The sequence below is a fragment of the Ovis canadensis genome, chromosome 6 (genome assembly GCF_042477335.2).
Source record: "Ovis canadensis isolate MfBH-ARS-UI-01 breed Bighorn chromosome 6, ARS-UI_OviCan_v2, whole genome shotgun sequence".
NCBI classification, from domain to species: domain Eukaryota; kingdom Metazoa; phylum Chordata; class Mammalia; order Artiodactyla; family Bovidae; genus Ovis; species Ovis canadensis.
In genome coordinates, this window is record NC_091250.1 from 22,861,410 (window position 1) to 22,880,694 (window position 19,285).

Genomic DNA, 19,285 nt, shown 5'->3' on the forward strand with positions numbered 1-19,285 from the left:
TGATCTATGAGGGAAGCCCAAAAGCCAAATTTTCTTTTCTTCAAAATCGCTCAGTCACGTCCAACTCTTTGTGACCCCATGAACTATATATACAGTCCATAGATTCTCTAGGTCATAATACTGGAGTGGGTAGCCTTTCCCTTCTCCAGGGGATCTTCCCAACCCAGGGATTGAACCCAGGTCTCCCGCATTGTGGGTGGATTCTTTACCAGCTGAGCCACAAGGGAAGCCCTAACTATAGTTTCTTACTCATGGGGCCTTTTTTGGTGCCTAATTATTGCAGTGATAATATGGGCTAGTGCTCTTGAACAGCCATTCTGAACAGTATAGCATAGATTGCTCTCATCATCTGTGTTATTTTATGCTATAGGATGCTTAACTGTTTATTTTTTTGGCTCTGTAGAATGTTCACTCTTTTATGTAATCCTCATATCAGAATAATCTGGGAATGATGGCCTGAGGATGATGAGATCAGAACACAATTACTCATATCCGCCATCCTGTTATACTCATTTCTTATAGCGTCTCTATATGATAAAGGTACTTTATTGGCAGGCTGACAAAATTTTAGTAATCCAGCTCTATGTTCATAGCTTTCACATATTATGAGGTGTCCAAAACATTCTTTTATGCTGACAGGGGTAACTGAGGTAGTGAATCACTGTTTAAAGGCCTTCTATCCCACTTTTCACATTTTTCCTAGTGTTAATAGGAATGCAACATCCCACTGGCAGTTTGAAGCAGAAACCTGGATAAATAAAGTTTTTGTTTTGCAATTACCCTATGAATTTTACACAATACAAATTGCTCGTTTTTGCTGTTTCTTATTTTAAATAATTATTCAAATACAATAAAATGACCCTCTCTCTGTGGTAGTATGGGAATATAATAGAAGAATTCCTGAATGTTAAACTAATTTCTTTTAATTGCTTGTTCTGATAACAAACACCATTTTGGAGGAAAGAATGTACTTCAATAAAAGGATTCTTTTCTTTCTGTAGTTCTGCAACACATTTGATTTTATCAAGAATTATAGCTTGACCTGATTTTATCTTTTTGACTGTTTGCCTAGAGACACTATAGCAGCTGGAAATTGTCAGAGACTAGTGCTCTGAAAATCAGAACTATCTCGATTATTAGAGATTATAACTATAAAGATGAGGCACAGAAGTAATGGGACTTACTTTTTAAAAACAAAATGTGTCCTGTACTTAAACCTGTGTTCCAGCATGACCTGGAACATGGTACAATTCTTTAAGAACGAGGTCTTTGGTGATGTACACAATAGCATCAATCATGCTAAAATCATTTCCTGAACACACACCACATGTGTATAAGGGGCCGTGAAAGATTTTACAGAGAAGGTCACTTCTCCATGAGCAATTGGAATCGTCTACCCAAGCAACTCAGCCAGCCACTTTTTGACGTTCAGACAGCAGAGAAGTACAGATTCTAGTAGCAGCAGATGTGTGCAGGCTGATGTAAAACGCTGTCTTTTTGAACAGATAAATCTATAGAGAGAACACACATAAGATGACCCTGCCACCTGAATTAACTCTTCTGTGTTTAATTCTAGGAATTTGAAATTGTTAATTCTAGAATCTCAGAAAAATTGAAATGGAGGATCTGCCCTGTCTTCGATCCTTTTTTGCTCAAACTTGTCCAGGAATTTCATCCAGTTTTTATTCGAGGGGGAGTGGAAGGCATTTCAGCAAAGCAAACAACTGAATAGCGTGTCAGCCAAAAGCTGAAATGTTTGTTTTAGAAGCAGTTTTGAAAATAATCTATCAAAATAACAAAAGTTCAACTAGAAATACCTTAAAATACACTGAAAAAGAGAATTCCTTGATAAGTTTTCTTGAGAAGTCTAGAACCATAGAAAATGCTTTCTAAGCCCAAAACTACACTGGTAACCTCAGCCAAAGTGTTATCTGTGAAGTATATAATCATACCCACCAGGAGAGGTGACACCGGAGACAAATATTTGGCTAGCAAACTAATCCAGTCTTATGTCAGATGATTTTCAAATTCCAAGCATAAATCTATTCTAAGAATAACTGGAGTGAAAGGAGTGTGGGAATCACTTTTTGGGTTTAGCTGGTCCATTTCTTAAATGAGGATTTTAAAAGTATACATACTAATAAAGAACTTCATTTTAACAAGAGTGGTGGGTTTTTTCCTTCTTGTCAGGTAAATATTTTGTTTTTATTCTCAGTTTAATATCAACTCCTGGTTGGTGAGCATATTAACTTGGGGGTGTACTCAAAAATGGGCTTCCCTGGTGGCTAGGCATTAAAAGAAGCCACCTGCCAATGCAGGAGACATAAGTTCTGTCCCTGCGTCGGGAAGATCCCCTGGAGAAGGAAATGGCAACTCAGTCCAGTATTCTTGTCTGGAGAATCCCACGGGCAGAGCCAGGCCGCAGTCCATGGGATCGCAAGAGTTGGACACGACTTAGCGACTAAACAGGAAAACGCATGCTAAAATCTCCCCGGTCGGAAGACGACAGTGTCTGCGCATGGAGTGCCTGTGCATGTACATGCTCATGTGATTGCAGTCTACTAGCCGTCCTTTAGGAGGCTCACTGCATTTCAGTGAGATTCCAGGCATGAAGGGACGGGAGTTAAGCCCGTGCCTCTCGGTCTTTGTTTCGGTGGTTCTCTAGTCCTGCTGTGAATTTGGATCACCTGTGGTCCTACATCAGCTCTGTTGATTTCATGTTCTCAGAGTTTGTGTGGCCTGGACATTTGTAGTCTTAAAAGTGGTACAGGTGGTTCTCATGAACAACCAGCATTTATGAGAACAGAAGATCTTTGTGAGGACCTTTGTTTATTTTTCCAAAGAAATAAAAACTTCTGTGATGGTGTTGTTACCACATAGCAATTGGTGAGATGTCTCTCACTTCATGAATTTAGGGATGAGAGTATATGTATCTTCCAAAATAAGTCATTTAGCATATATTTATTAAGAGCTTTCTCTGTGCCAACTTCCTTGCTCACAAATGTGAGCATCACATGGTCTTACACTAGGGGAGCCTTTAACAGGGTAGACCTGACATCTTAACAAGTCCTAGTGTGTGTGTGTGTGTGTGTGTGTGTGTGTGTGTGTGTGTGTGCATACTCAGTCACCTCAGGTGTGTCTGATTCTTTGTAACCGCATGGACTGTAGTCCACCAGGCTCCTCTGTCCATGGGATTCCCCAGGCAAGAATAAGCCATGCCCTCCTCCAGGGGATCTTCCCAACCCAGGGATCGAACCTGTGTCTCCTGCATTGCAGATGGATTCTTTACCACTGAGCCACCGGGGAGCCCAACAAGTCCTAGAAGCTGTTGTAAATGCTCTGACAATGCTGTTGGGAGTGTTCAAAGGAAGGTCTGGGCAGCTCTCTGGGAGGGCAGGAAGAGTGTCCTAGATCTTGAGACTTAAAAGTTAAAATCAGTTTTTGCCATCTTAGGGTGAAGGAGGGGGCAATGATACTGCAAATAGTTTGAATAAAGATAGGTTTGTCAGACTCTTCTTCAAGCCACTAAAATAACTGTGGCACAAAAGCGGTATCACAGTGGTGGACAAGGGCCGTTCTTGGACGGATTTGTGTATTACTGGAGGAATTTGAACTTTATTGTGTAGACAGTCGGGACCCCTTGAAGGGTATGCAGAAGAGTAGTTATATTACCAGATATTTCTATCTGACTATTTCTATTTCGCTCTGGCTGCAACGTGAAGGATGGCTTGAAAAGTTAAAACTTGAAGTAGTGATGCAAGGATTATTTTATCTAAGTGTCAAAGCCCTCTTTTGAAGAACAGAAAATACTGTTGCAGTAAAAAAGTCTGGCAACAATATTTTCTGTTCTTCAAAAGAGGGCTTTGACACTTAGATAAAAATAATCCTTGCATCTAAGAAACCTACATAAATATGTCCTACGTTATCTAAAAATTTAGCCAGTGAACAAAGAAACAGAACATGGAAACTTATTTTTTAAATATCCCAGTCTTAAAGTCTTGGATAATCTTGCCTTCATGTGCCACTTCATGCCTGGATTACTGTAACAGTCTGCCAAATGGCCTCACTACTTCAGGTAGGTTGTGAGCCACAAATACAAATTGTATATGTAACTTTAAATTTTCTGGTAGCCACTTTAAACGATTGAAAAACTGAATGGGTGAAGTTAATTTTAATGATATAGTTCATATAACTTAGTATATCCAAAATATTATATAAAAATTGAGATATTTTATATTCCTATTACCTATAGAAACAATATATTTTATATTCTTTTTCATACTAAATGTTTGAAATCCTGTGCACATTTTTACTTTTTAATAGTAAATATTCACCACTATATTTCTTTTTTTAAATTACTTAATTGGAGGCTAATTACAATATTGTGATGGTTTTTGCCGTACATTGCCATGAATCAGCCATGATGCACGTGTCCCCCCATCCTGAACCCCCCTCCCACCTCCCTCCCCACTCCATCCCTGTGGGTTGTCCCAGAGGACCGGCTTTGAGTGCCCTGCTTCATGCATTGAACTTGCACTGGTCGTCTATTTCACATATGGTAATACACATGTTTCAATGCTATTCTCTCAAATCATCCCACCCCCACCTTCTCCCACAGAGTCCAAAAGTCTGTTCTTTACATCTGTGTCTCTTTTGCTGCCTTGCATATAGGGTCATCGTTACCATCTTTCTAAATCCCATATATATGCGTTAGTATACTGCACTGGTGTTTCTCTGACTTACTTCACTCTGTATAATAGGCTCCAGTTTCATCCACTTCACATCTCATTTTGGAGCATCCACATTTCAAGTGCTCTGAGAGCACATGTGGCCACTGCCTCCTGAGCTGGACAGTGAAGCTTGAGATTAATTTCTTAAATTCCACTCCAGAGATACAGGCAACCTTTCAGCAGCACTTTTAAGGATGCAGTGACAGTTGATCACCTGGGATTTTTCTTTAAAAACCTGTATATTAATGAGACATACTGAATTTTACAATACAACAATATCAATACACAGAAAGTAGAAATGAGTTATTTAAATATCTGATTATTCTTCATGACTGTTGCTTTTTACAGTTTCAGGATGTGAAATAGTCCTAAACTATTGAAGTAGAACCCGCAAGAAGTCTAAACACAATATATGAAAAGCCTTCTGTACTTTAAAGATATGTGATAATTTAAGGTTCAAAATGGAGAATTTCAAGGAATCGCAGGAAATTGTTAGTTTTATACATCACCAGTAGGTGATCATCTTTGTTGCACTGCTCAGGTTTTTGAGTTGACATAGTTATGAAAACCACTTTGTATATTGAAGTGTTGTCAGAGCCCTACTTAGGGCTATGAGAGTCTTTGAACCACTTTTAACTCCGTTGCTGCGTGGGCTTGTCTCTAGTCGCAGTGGGCTGGGGCCACTCTCTAGTAGTGGTGTGTGGCTTCTCGCGGTGGTGGCCTCTTGTTGCGGAGCATGGGCGCTCGAGTGGGCTTCATGATCGTGGCCCTGGGCCCCCAGGGCACAGGCTCAGCAGTCCAGCACGTGGGGACATCCATCTTCCTGGACTAGGGGTTGAACCCCTGTCTCCTGGGTTGGTAGGTAATTTCTTTGCCACTGAGCCACCAGGGGAAGTCCTGTTGAGAATGTTTTAAGTAGCCACAGAGGAGAAGTGGGGGCTTCCTAGGTGGGGCTAGTGGTAAAGAACCCACCTGCCAATGCAGGAGATTTAAGAGACACGGGTCTGATCCCTGGGTTGGGAAGATCTCCGGGAGGAGGGCATGGCATCCCACTCCAGCATTCTTGCCCGCGAATCCCACGGACAGAAGAGCCTGGTGGGCTACAGTCCATAGGGTCACAAAGAGTCTGACATGACTGAGGCGACTTAGCACACACGCACAGAGGGGAGTGAACAAGGGGCTGTACTGTTCAGTGAGAAAGAGGAAGTGATCAGGAGGTGGACTGGATCTTGTATTGTAGGTTGGTGGTTCTCAATGGGGGGCAGTTTGCACCATAGGGAATATTTGGCAATGTCTGGAGACATTTTTGGTTGTCAAACTTGGGTGCATGTATGTGAGTGTGTGTGCAACTGACATCTAGTGAACAGAAAGGCCAGGGATGCTTCTAAACATCCTACAATGCACAGGACCCCCCTTTACATTAAAGAATAATCTGGTCCCTAATGTCAGTAGTGCTGAGCTTGAGAAACTGCTTTAGGTAGATATATCAGAATCAAGGTATGTTGGCTGAAAGACAGGCTGAGACCTATCAATCAAGTAAATATTATGCTTATTTTTTATGTGAGTAGTTCCTATGGAAAAAAGACATTTCATTAAAAATCTGCATTCATTCATTAAATCAACCAATGTATGCTGCCTTTCTGCTTAACTGGCATTGCTGAACTAGATGTGTGAGATTCATCAGTGAACACAGATGAAAGGTCCCTGCCCTTAAGTACCTTTTGTTTAAGCAGGGCGAGACAGAGAATAATAAATATGATAAGTAAACTGGATAGTTTGTTAAGAGTTTTTAAAAAAGGAAAAAGTAGAGCAGATAAGGACAGTGGGAGTGCTGGGGGAATGGAATGACAAACAAGGGTGGGCTATAATTTCAAATGAGCATCAAAGTAGGTCTCACTCTGAACAAAGATTTAAGAGATGAGAGCGTATAATGCATATATGTTGCCTGAAGATAACAGTTTTGGTTTACATTCAGTTCCCAGGAAAGGGGAGTAAAGTGGATTGTGCTACGTAAGTGATCTGGGAGATATACAGTTAGACCAGACATGGTTTCTGCCCTCATGCAACTTCATGGGAAAGTCACCATCTTGGAAATGACAGAAAAATGATGACAGCAAAGGCAGGATTGTAATTTTGCCCTATTCCATTCGCTCCTGTTTTGATCCTTTTTCATGGTGGGAAAATGACTGGTTAGTGATCACTTTCCATTCATCCTCCGCATTTGATCCTTCTCAGAAAACAGACAGTAACCTGGGTTAAACAGTGAAATGAATGAAGGAAAAACATGAGTAGGAGGCAGAGAGCAGTGGGGTCAGAGAAATGGAAAGAAAGGTGAAACTTACAAAAGGAGTTAATGATATGGAAGGGTTACAGCTATCTCTATTAAGCTTCCTGGCAGGCAGTGACCAGTTTACAGTGTTTGAAACAAGCCTCCCATTAGCTCTCTCTGCCTCTCAGGTACGGTAACAGTACTAGGAACTACGTGGTTCGGGTTGGGGATTATCATACGCTGGTGCCTGAGGAGTTCGAAGAAGAGATCAGAGTTGAGGAGATCGTAACCCACCGGCTGTACCGCCCGCACAGCAATGACTATGACATCGCCCTGGTTAGGTTACAAGGACCAGAGGAGCAGTGTGCCAGACTCAGCAGCCATATTCTGCCCGCCTGCTTGCCACGCTGGAAAGAGAGGCCACAGAAGAGAGCCCACAACTGCTATGTAACAGGATGGGGAGACACAGGTAACAGAAACCCAAAGCAACAATGACGATACGGCCCCCTTCTTGTGTCTGGATTTCCCATTTGGGTGTGCAGCGGGTTGTTCAGTCTCTAAGTCATGTCATTCTTTCCGACCCCGTGGACTGCAGCATACCAGGCTTCCCTGTTCTTCACTGTCTCCTGGAGTCTGCTTAAACTCATGTCCGTTGAGTCGGTAATACCATCCAACTGTCTTGTCCTTTTGCCCCCTTCTCCTCCTGCCTTCAGTCTTTCCCAGCACCAGGGTCATTTCCAGTGAGTTGGCTCTTTGCATCAGTGGCCAAAGTATTGGAGCTTCAGTTTCAGCATCACTACCCCATTCAGTACAGTGGGTAGCAAAATCTTAAAAGGGGGTTCAAGCTTACTTGTTTGGAAATTCTGCCAAGTGTGAGATGCTTGCATGTAACTTGGATCCCTATCCTGAGGGTACTATGGTTTCCATTAGGATGTAGACGCTACCTTAGGACTTGGGCCTGGCTGTCTCTGTTTGAAAGTTTTCCCAGATGACTTTGATGTAGCTACCCCAGCAAATGGAGAAGGAAATGACAAACCACTCCAGTATTCTTGCCTGGAGAATCCCATGGACAAAGGAGCCTGGTGGGCCACAGTCCATGGGGTCGCAAAGAGTCTGGCCCTACTGAGCGACTAACACACACACAACCCTAGAAAGGGCTTTGGTATTAGGGTTTTTTTTTTTTATAATAGAGGCCTTTATCAAACTAAATCTTATGGAGATTTAAAAATAAAGAACAGCCAAAATACAAAACAAAGCTGCTGAGGTTCAAGAGGAGGGATCCACCCTACTTGGGTTTCTCCTTCACCACTCTCCCCTTCCTATTCTTCCCACAGATAGTGTTCAGCTTATGCTCTTCTCAGGCAAACAGCTTTCTGTATTGTCTTGCTAGAGTTAACATCAGCACAGAGTCGGACACGACTGAAGTGACTTAGCAGCAGCAGCAGTGCTTTCTCAGGAGTTCAGGGGTAAAGAATCCCCCTGCCAATGCAGGAGATGTGGGTTTGATTCCTGGGTCAGGAATATCCCCTGGAGAAGGAAATGGCAACCCACTCCAGTGTTCTTGCCTGGAGAATCCCATGGACAGATGCACCTGGTGGGCTACGGTCCATGGAGTCACAAAAAATTGGACATGACGTCCTAAACAACAACAGTGTTTGCTTAGGATAGTCTGAAACAGAACTCTTAAGTCTCGCCTGGATCAGGTACTCGATTCACAAATGACTGTTGAATAAGGAGAAAGGATTGGGCTGACTACTCTGCATTAAAAATAATTTAACACTGTTAACTGTACTCTTGAAAACAGCATCCAATATGTATTTCTATAGGTGGTGATTTCAATAAGGTTTTACCTAGTAAATTTATTGTATTTCAGTGTTCATTTTATCCGTTAAATCTTGGCTTTAGACTGGGAGTCCATGGGGTCGCAAAGAGTCAGATAAGACTTAGCAACTAACACTTTCACTTCCTTTAGATTCAACACTATTTCATAGCAGCAAAATGTAGAAACACCTGTAGCAGATACAGAATATTGGGACCAATCCTGAGAGAAACCATAAAAAATGGAAACATTTCCTGGATGATGTAATAAAATCAGGTCAGAGTAAATGCTTTCTCAAGGAAACACTATGCTGAGCTGTGAGGCAAATTGACGATTAAAGTGTAGGTATTAAAATTACTTCTTCAGGGAAGTTCAGTCATCTTCCTTAAGGCACTACATCTAAACAGAGGTAACACAGGAAGTAAATTTCACCAAATGATTTAATTATGAATGAATCACTGCAGTTGAATATACTGGACAATAATGGTGGAATTTAGACAGCAAGTAAAGGCTGTCATGGAGAACCTACCTACCAATTATGCATTTTAGCCACTAAACAAAGAATGAGTGGCTTACTAGTAAATACAGTATCTTAACATCAAGAGGTTAAACTTAAGGCTGTCTGTATATAAAGTTGTTTCTGAATCATCTTCATGAAATATTGAGGATAGTAATTGCCAGTTGACGTAGATGAGTTTTAGAGCAATGGACATGCCAATACAGAACTAGCATGACTGCACTCTCAGCATTTTAATACAGAGAATTTAAATTCTAAAGCCTACACAAACGAGCTTTCCGTACGTTACCCTTTTCTAGCAGGCAAATCCATAAATGTTACTCAAAGTGAAAGTGAAGTCGCTCAGTTGTGTCAGACTCTGCGACCCCATGGACTGTAGCCTACCAGGCTCCTGTGTCCATGGGATTTTCCAGGCAATAGTACTGGAGTGGATTGCCATTTCCTTCTCCAGGGGATCTTCCCAACCCAGGGATCTAACCCGGGTCTCCCACATTGTAGACAGACTCTTTACCATCTGAGCCACCAGGGAAGTCAAATGTTACTCAACTATTCTTCAAAAACTTTAGTACTGAGAAACAGATCAGTGAAGGATTAGAGTATGTTTAACTGCTCACTCCAGTACTCTTGCCTGGAAAATTCCATGGATGGAGGAGCATGGTGGGCTACAGTCCATGGGTTCGCAAAGAGTCAGATACGACTGAGCGACTTCACTTCAACTGCAAACACTGAAGAAAAAAATCATTTATAGTTATCACTCATTTAAACTACACTAATGCCACAATAGGGCTTTTATCTTCAAGACTCTTAAATGTTCATTTAACTGTTAAATATAGCTCTAAGATCTTTAGCTGGAATCTAATCCAGTTGTTTGGCCCACATAGGACCAGCCTACTCAAGAACTCTACAACAAGCAGCCATCCCCTTACTTCCCAAGAGGTTTTGTGAACATCGTTATAAGGGTCTGTTTACACGAAGGATGCTCTGTGCTGGAAACCTCCATGAACACAAACGTGTGGACAGTTGCCAAGGAGACAGCGGAGGACCACTCGTGTGTGAACGACCGGGAGAGCGCTGGGTTGTGTATGGGGTGACCTCCTGGGGATACGGCTGTGGAGCCAAGGATTCCCCTGGTGTTTATACCAAAGTCTCAGCCTTTGTACCTTGGATAAAAAGGGTCACCAAACTGTAATCCTTCATGGAAATGTCAAGAAGATAGTATTTAAAGAATATGTTGGAAAATTTCCAACATTGGCATTTAGCCAGAGATGCCAACTAATGGGAGGGGAGATCTTTTTGTGTTCTGTGTTGATGAAAGTGATGTACCTCTTTGCTGCTGGAGAATGATGTGATCATTCTGGTTACAGATACCTCAGTGTAGTAATGACTATTCTTATTTAGCACTGTTGCCTACCCAAATTAGTTTTACAGGAGACTACATTCATTATTCTGTCTTGTCTCAATTTCTCAGCATTCTCCAGAGATTATTGTATATTAACTGTGCAATAAGGCTGTTTTTACATGTATTTGGATTGAGAACTCCTTTGTAACTCAATCAGTATGGTCTATATTCATATTAAGAGCCTACCTTTGACATAAAAAAATACCCTTTACTATACTTAAAATACACGTGGCAGTGTTTTCTGTTCATCTAATTTTTAAGCTGATTTTTTTCCCTGAAGGTTGATAAGCAGTCTCCACAGATGAATCTTTCTGGCCTTTCACAAGTGAGAAAAGCATAAAAGCCAAAAAGGTAAAGCAATCCTATTATAAACAGACTGGACTAGGAATATTATGTCACAATACATTTCTGAATGAAGCCTTTATACCAAGTCACTATGGCAACTAGAAAAAAACATTCTAGCTACCTTGTATACTGCTAGCACAATTTGGCTGATGACATTAAGAATACCTTCAAATGGTTTAGTACATAACCTGATTCATCCACCATGTACTTGCCAACATTTATCTGATTACTTTTAATGACTTCAAATTTGCTGCTTGGTGAAACAAAAATTTTCCTTCCTTAGCAGCATGCTCTTTTCTAGACTGTGGTGTAAGAGCACCACCTATTGAAATTTTCTGGTAACTAACTGAAACCTGCAGATTTCCTGAGACTGTCCTGATAGATAAGTGGAAGTTGATCAGTTGTGCTGACTCTTTGTGATCCCATTGAGTATAGCCTACCAGGCTTCTCCGTTCATGGCATTTTCCAGGGAAGAGTACTGGAGTGGATCTTCAGGGGATCTTCCCGACCTGGGGATCAAACCAGGGGAGACCCAGGTCTCCCATGTTGCAAGCTTTATCCTCTGAGCCACCAGGGAAGCCTGCCATCCTGATAACAGCCCTAATATTTTGTTGAGTTGCTGTGTCCTACTCTTTCCAACTCCAAAGACTGTAGCATGCCATGCTCCTGGTCCTCTCACTCACTCAAATTCATGTCCATTGTGGCAGTGATGCTTACCCATCTCATTTTCTTCCTAATAAAAATACACAATTAAGAATGCTTTCCTGTCTGTAGTGGGGGAAAGCTCTAAAACAACTGCAATATTTAACCCATATGCCAGTTATGTATCAAGTGACTACACACCTCATTGACAGCTTATAAAAGGCAGTAAAGATTTTTTATAGTATCCCGTTTCCAAATGGGTTAACAAGCAGAGGCCAATGAGACACTTGTAGGGTTTTCAGTCCAAACTCCAGGAGAGTCACAATAAAGACAAGGGAGTCTCTTTCCACCTAGTTTTGTTTCTCAAAGGAGTAAGGGATAGCTGCTTACTTTGCAGCCTTACTGGAGAAGGAAATGGCAACCCACTCCAGTATTCTTGTCTGGAGAATCCCGTGGACAGAGGAGCCTGCCAGGCTACAGTCCATGGGGTCGAGTTGGACACGACTTGGTGCTGTCTTTTTCTTTCTATGCAGCCTTACAGGGCACAAAAAAACTGTCCCAATACGTCAAGAATTGTGTATAGAAGGGATAGATGCATAAAGACAGGTGAAGACAGGTGAGGTCAAAACCACAGAATTAAGAATGCTGAGTAATCCTTTTAAATGGCTGATCATGAAGGGACCTCTTTATCCCCTTTCTCTTCTGCATCCTACTGTGTCCTTTTGTAAAGGGCGCTATGTAAAAACAGGTGCTTTATAATTTACTACTTTGCAGAATTGCAATGCCAAGCCATTATAACATTTTTCAAAGCACATTTGATAAAGGAATAACTGTACAAGCATTTACATTTAGAGATGACAAAACTATAGTGTACACATGCGTGACAGCCTGGGAAAATTCTCATGGGCCATCCTTGTCATTAAACTGCAGTGCTGGTGCAAACATCCATAGTGGAATTTTAACTATGTTACTGAGTCCAGCCTTGCTCTGCCATGTGCATCCAAAATGAGGTGTTGAGGCAAGACTTAAACGGGGAGCCAGCAGACCGAGATGGCAGGCTAGAACCTCAAAGTAACCATCTTATTGGGGTCTGGATGCCAAGTTCTTTAATAGATCAGAGAGAAGGAAGCAATAGTCAAAAGGTAGAACAGAGAGGGACATAAAGTGAGGAAGTGAAAGGTCTCCAGTCTTGCAAAACATCTCCAAGGAATATCCAGGCTTCAGAAGTGTGTTGATCTCTTCTATTCACAGGTGGGCAAGGACCTCCAGGCAAGCCATTGAGTATGATTATAATAAAAGCCAAGCCAAATAAAATTTCCAACATAAGAGTCATAATTGGCTTCCTCCTTGCAACAACTAGACCAAAGATTGGTTTAATTAAAAGGTGAGGTAGCAGGTTACCTTCAGTTTTATCAACCTTGAGGTAGAATGTTCCTCCATAAAATGTAACTTTTATTATAACTTTTTCTTGTTAAATGACTTCTGAAGATCCAAGTGTCAACTACACATACTAGGTGCTCCCTAAATACCACATACACTACTAGCTCATGTGACCACCCCCGGAGCTCTGAACAGTAGAACAGGCTGCCTCTTGTTCTCTATAGTTATCTATACACTTATCAGACCTCAGTTTGATCCCTAGATGTGAAGATCCCCTGGAGAATCCTATGGACAGAGGAGCCTGGCAGGCTGCAGTCCATGGGGTCTCAAAAGAGCTGGACATGACTTAGGGGCTAAACCATTCCCATTGTACCCATGAATCATTCACTCCTGGAACATTGTATGTACAAATCAAGCATTTTATTATATAAATAAAAGCAGCACACTTTTATTTTCTATTTAAATACCATACACGAGATTTAAAATCACATTTTGCAGTGTACTGCAGGATGCTCAGACTTCACTCACATCACTTTGGATTTCTTGGTATATCTGCAAGAGAAGAAGCTCAGCTCAACAAGACTGATTTGTGTACATAGTGTTAAGATTTTAGCAGCTAAGCAGTTAGTCTATTCAGTTGGCTATTTAAATAACAAAACGCCAACACATGCCAATCCTGGCCTTCCAAATCCTTAGGTCTAAGAGTCTGAGATGCATAAAATAGGAACCTACCTCGTTATGCTTTCCATCGTCCACTGGAAGAATTAGCTCAGCTTCCTAGAAACATTTGAACAGTAGTTTAACGTTTGCCAAATAACCCAGCACACTGCAAGTTTTTAAAGTGAATGTTACTTGTGCAAGTCAGAATCTGATACCAATTAAATGGTGACAGCTTTGCCAATAAACAAGAATATGCTCTTCCATGGCTAGGAAGGGAGACTGCCACAGCCGACAGGTCCCAAAGATACATGGAGATTCATAATCCCAGCAAAGACCAGCAAAGACAACTACAGACACTACTCACCACCTGGATAAAACTGGCGGGTCGTCAGGATGCGGTGTTACTCTTCAGAGTCGCAGAGCAACAGATTCAAGATGGCCACATGGCACCGACAGTACAACGGATGACCTTCACCCGAGTCATCAGCGGTACTTAACTTCTGCCGGAGGGCCCACGACCCACGCGCGACTGGCTTCCGACTGAGCGCCCAGGGCTGCACGTGGCCGCCCCACTAACGAACGAACATGAAGTTCACTCAAGCTTCTGAACCTAGACGTTTTCAAAGCTAACGTCGATCTACTACTACAAGACCGCTGCATCTCCTGCATCTTAAGCTAGGCCGAAAGGACGTGTTCCTTGTACTTTACCTCACAGAACAACCACAACAGGCCGCCTCCTCCTAAACCGGACGCTTACCGGACGCAAAAGGCCGAACTCGCCCGCACAAGCTCTCTTATAGCGCTGATGACCCCATTCCGGGGAGGAGCCGCGAGGGGCGAGGGCTACGCGCTTGCTCCCTCCGCCCCGCCCTCCCAGCCCCGCCGCAGCTCCGCCCGCTCCGTTGGCCCCCGGCTCCCTTGATGGCCCCGCCCCTTCCTCAGTGTTCACCTTCCTCGCGCGCCTTCTAGACCTGCCCCGCTAACGCGGCGTCTGACTTTGACGCATGCGCATGCAGGCCCCGCCCCTTCCTCAGTGTTCCGCCTTCTCGCGCGCCTTCTAGATCAGCCCTGCTAGCGCGGCGTCTGACTTTGACGCATGCGCATACAGAGTTCTCGCTCGACCGGGAATCCGCTGTCGCGGGTCTGCTGAGGAAGATTGTGTTGTTTCTTGTATACTTAGCACAGTTACCTTAGAAGTCGCTGTTGTTGCCAAAACGCCAGGTTCGATAGTTCTCTTATTCTTAACCTTTTGGTAGGTTGATTTCTGTGGAACTATCTTTTTTTTTTTTTCTCTGCTTAAAAAATTTCGTTTCTCCCGTAAGCTAGTTTCTAAGTCGTGCCCGACTCTGCGACCCCATGGACTGCAGCCCGCCAGGCTCCTGTGTCCATGAGATTTTCCAGGCAAGGATACTGGAGTCGGTTAGCCATTTCCTTCTCCACGGGATCTTCCGCAACCCAGGGATCGAACCCGGGTCTCCTGTACTGTAGGCAGATTCTTGACCGACTGAGCTACAAGGGAAGCCCATAGCTTCCCTTGTTCCACTGAAATTAAGTTTCTGAAGCACAGGTGTCAATGGTCTACAATCAGTTATTTTGTTTTTCGTGAGTCTGATTTCTTAGGAGTACTTGTACACATTGTCGAAAGCCTTGCCACACGAATTTGTACATAGATTAGGAGAAGAAAACAGGAGCGTGCGGGAGACGCTTTTTCGTGCGTGTGTGAACATTTCCTCTGTTGCCCGCTCGCCCACAGTTAGCGTCTCCAGAGCTGCTGTTGACTCTTGAAAGAGCGCACCTGGGTCTTAACATCCGTGACTTACGTTTCTTTAAGGGTGAAAGTAAAGCATAGATCTATTTTTTGTAAAAGGGAATTAAAGATATTTAGGAATACTTTTAGTCCTAGGCATGTGCATGGAGTAGGAAGTGGCAACCCACTCTAGTGTTCTTGCCTGGAAAATTTCATGGACCCAGGAGTCTGGCTGGCTGCAGTTCATGGGATCCCGAAGAGTCAGCAGGACGGAGTGAGCACTTGTGTTTGTTAAATGCCACTGAAATTTATTTTCTGTTTTCCCGTTTAGTTTTCACCTGGTGTGAAACAAAAAGGAGGATCTAGGTGAAGCTTTTACTTAGTAGCCGACAAGTTGGAGCACTGTGTGGCAGCAGTTGGCAGGCATACTGCTGTCAAGAGGTCTGAACTTTCCAGGTGGCTCAGTGGTAAAGAATCATCCTGCCAGTGTAAGAGACGCAGGTTCAGTCCCTTGATTGAGAAGATCCCTTGGAGAAGGAAGTGGCAACCTACTCCAGTATTCTTGCCTGGGAAATTGCATGGCCAGGAACCTGGTGGTCTACAGCCCATAGAGTCGCAAAGAGAGGAACAGGACTAAGTGACTAAATAACAACAATACCTGTCGAGTAAAGTGCTACAAAAGAGATCCCTGAAGCTTCTTGAAATTGCTAGAATTAGAGTAAAATGTCTTGTTAAGGTTGGGAATGGACAAGTTTTTAAGGGCATTATAAATTTTTAATTTGAAAGAGCTAAAGCTGTTCCTAAGGCTGACCTTATATCACTTTTTTCATCTTTACTCTTCATGTCACTGTTGAATAGAAAGAGCTGTTGAATGACAATGCTTAAATTAGAAATCACAGAGGGGAATTTTGCCAAAATGGGTGTGATTTTTAGAATCTGTAACTGAGCATCTGTGTTATTTTGCTAAGGCTGATACGACAAAATACCACAGATTGGGTGGCTTAAACAACGGAAATTGCTTTCTCACAGTTCTAGAGACAAGAAGTCAGATCAAGGTGTCCATAGGTTTGTTTCTTCAGAGATCTCTCCTTGGCTTTAGATGACCCTGTTTCTTCACATCCTGTTCTCTCTGTGCCTGTATCATTTTTTAAACTATTTTTAATTGGAGGCTAATTACAATATTGTAGTGATTTTTGCTATACACTGACATGAATCAGCCATGGATGTACATGTGTCCACCCCTACACCGCCAGCCCGAACTCCTCTCCCACCTCCCTCCCCATCCCATCCCTCTGGGTTGTCCCGGTGGACTGGGTTGTCCCAGTGGACCGGCTTGAGTGCCCTGTTTCATGCATGGAACTTGGACTGGTCATCTGTTTCACATATGATAATATACATGGCTCAGTGCTGTTCTCTCGAATCATCCCACCCTTGCCTTCTCCCACAGAGTCCAAAACTCTGTTCTTTATATCTGTGTCTTTTTTGCTGTCTTGCATATAGGGTCGTCATTACCACCTTTGTAAATTCCATGTGTATGCATTAATGTACTGTATTGGTGTTTTTCTTTCTGACTTACTTCATCCTGTATAATAGGGTCCCGTTTTATACACCTCTTTAGAACTGACTCAAATGCATTCTTTTTAATAGCTGAGTAACACTCCATTGTGTATATGTACCACAACCTTCTTATCCATTCATCTGCTGATGGACATCTAGGTTGCTTCCATGTTCTGGCTATTGTAAACAGTGCTGTGATGAACACTGGGGTACACTTGTCTTTTTCAATCCTGGTTTTCTTGGTGTGTATGCCCAGCAGTGGGATTGCTGGGTCGTATGGCAGTTCTATTTCCAGTTTTTTAAGGAATCTCCACACTGTTCTCCCTAGTGGCTGTACTAGTCTACATTCCCACCAACAGTGTAAGAGGGTTCCCTTTTCTCCACACACTCTCCAGCATATATTGTTTGTAGAATTTGATAGCAGCCATTCTGACTGGCATGAGATGGTACCTCATTGTGGTTTTGGTTTGCGTTTCTTTGATAATGAGTGATGTTGAGTGTTTCTTCGCCATCTGTATGTCTTCTCTGGAGAAATGTCTGTTTAGTTCTTTGGCCCATTTTTTGATTAGGTTGTTTATTTTTCTGGTATTGATGAGCTGCTTGTATATTTTTGAGATTAATTCTTTGTCAGTTGCTTTGATTGCTATTATTTGTTCCCATTCTGAAGGCGGTCTTTTTTTACCTTGCTTATAGTTTCCTTCGTCGTGCAAAAGCTTCTAAGTTTAATTAAGTCCTATTTGCTTTATTTTTTGCTTTTATTTCCATTACTCTGGGAGGTGGGTCCTAAAGGATCTTGCTTGATTTCTGTCAGTGTACTGCCTATGGTTTTCCTCTAGGAGTTTTATAGTTTCTGCTCTGACATTTAAATCTTTAATCCGTTTTGAGTTTATTTCTGTGTATGGTGTTAGAAAGTGTTCTAGTTTCATTCTTTTACAGGTGGTTTTCCCAGCACCACTTGTTAAAGAGATTGTCTTTTCTCCATTGTATATTCTTGCCTCCTTTGTCAAAGATAAGGTGTCCGTAGGTGTGTGGATTTATCTCTGGGCTTTCTATTTTGTTCCATTGATCTATAGTTCTGTCTTTGTTCTGTGCCTATATCTTTATAGCTTCTTAGAAGGACTCTAGTCATACTGGATTAGGGTCTGTCCTAATGACTTCTTTTAATCTTAATTACCTTTTTAAAGATCTTATCTCCAAATATAGTCATATTCTGGGGTACCAAAGGTTAGGACATCAACATAATGAATTTTGGGGAGACTAAGCACCACCCATTTATGCTAAGCTATGCAAATTCACTGAAGATCTTAAAATGAATGTTTCCATCGGGTTACAGTGCAAAAACACTGAATGAATGAGAGAGCGCTCTAATATTTTGTTTATGCTCTTTTCTCCATCTTGGATGTCTTTCCATCTAGTTTTTTTTTTTTTTCCTTCCTGCAGTTGGCATATTAGTTTCAGTTGTACAACATAATAATCTGATATTTGTGTGTATTGAGAAATCATCACCACAGTAAGTCTAGTTAATCTTCATCCTCATACACAGTTATAAAAATTTTTTTTTTCCTTGTGGTGAGAAATTTTTAAAGATTTATTCTCTTAGTACCTTTCAAATATGCAGTACAGTATTATTAACTATAGTCACTGTGTTGTACATTACATCCCCAGGACTTGCTTCGTAACTGGCAGTTTATAGTATGAATCTATTGTTTTTTCTATTCCATACATCAGTGGGATCATGCAGTGTTTGTCTTTCCCCAGTGTATTGCATCTAGCATGATACCTTTAAGATCATCTATGTTGTCACAAATGGAAAGATTTCATTCTTGTTTATAGCTTAGTATTCCCATGTGTGTGTATACACCACATCTTTCTTCATTCATACTAATACATCAGTGGACACTTGGATTGTTTCTATATTTTGGCTATTGAAAATAATGCTGAAATGAACATATATCTTTTTGAGTACATGTATCATATACATGTACGTATATCTTTTTGAGTTCATGGTTTTGTTTACTCTGAGTAAATACCAAGGAGTGGAATTGCTGGATCACACTCTATATTTTTAATTTTTTTGAGGAATTCCCATGTAGTTTTCCATAGTGGCTACACCAGTTGCATTCCCACCAATAGTGCATGACAGCTCTTTTTTCTCCACATTCTTACCAACACTTGTTATTTCTTATCTTTTTTGATAATGGCCATTCTAATGTGTTGCGT

The 19,285-nt window shown here is 41.9% G+C and overlaps 1 protein-coding gene, 1 long non-coding RNA gene and 1 other non-coding gene across 5 annotated transcripts in view; 1 reads left to right on the plus strand and 2 right to left on the minus strand.

Moving 5' to 3' along the window:
• Positions 1-10,957, plus strand: part of PRSS12 (serine protease 12) — an 82,735-nt gene extending 71,778 nt beyond the window's left edge. For 2 of the 3 annotated variants that reach the window (XM_069593397.1, XM_069593399.1), the window contains 2 exons: positions 7,188-7,468; positions 10,217-10,957. In XM_069593397.1, the coding sequence (XP_069449498.1) occupies positions 7,188-7,468; positions 10,217-10,524 (589 nt within the window). In that variant the 3' untranslated portion in view covers positions 10,525-10,957. The remainder of the gene's footprint in view (positions 1-7,187; positions 7,469-10,216) is intronic. The other variant, XM_069593398.1, reaches the window with a different exon arrangement.
• Positions 10,958-13,499: 2,542 nt separating this feature from the next.
• LOC138442287 (uncharacterized) lies at positions 13,500-14,704 on the minus strand. The gene is made up of 3 exons (XR_011257619.1): positions 14,126-14,704; positions 13,834-13,878; positions 13,500-13,653 (listed from the first exon to the last, which is right to left on the minus strand). It is a non-coding gene; the product is annotated as an uncharacterized lncRNA (long non-coding RNA).
• LOC138443030 (small nucleolar RNA SNORA24) lies at positions 13,945-14,075 on the minus strand. The gene has a single exon (XR_011257959.1). It is a non-coding gene; the product is annotated as a small nucleolar RNA SNORA24 (small nucleolar RNA).
• Positions 14,705-19,285: the final 4,581 nt, after the last annotated feature.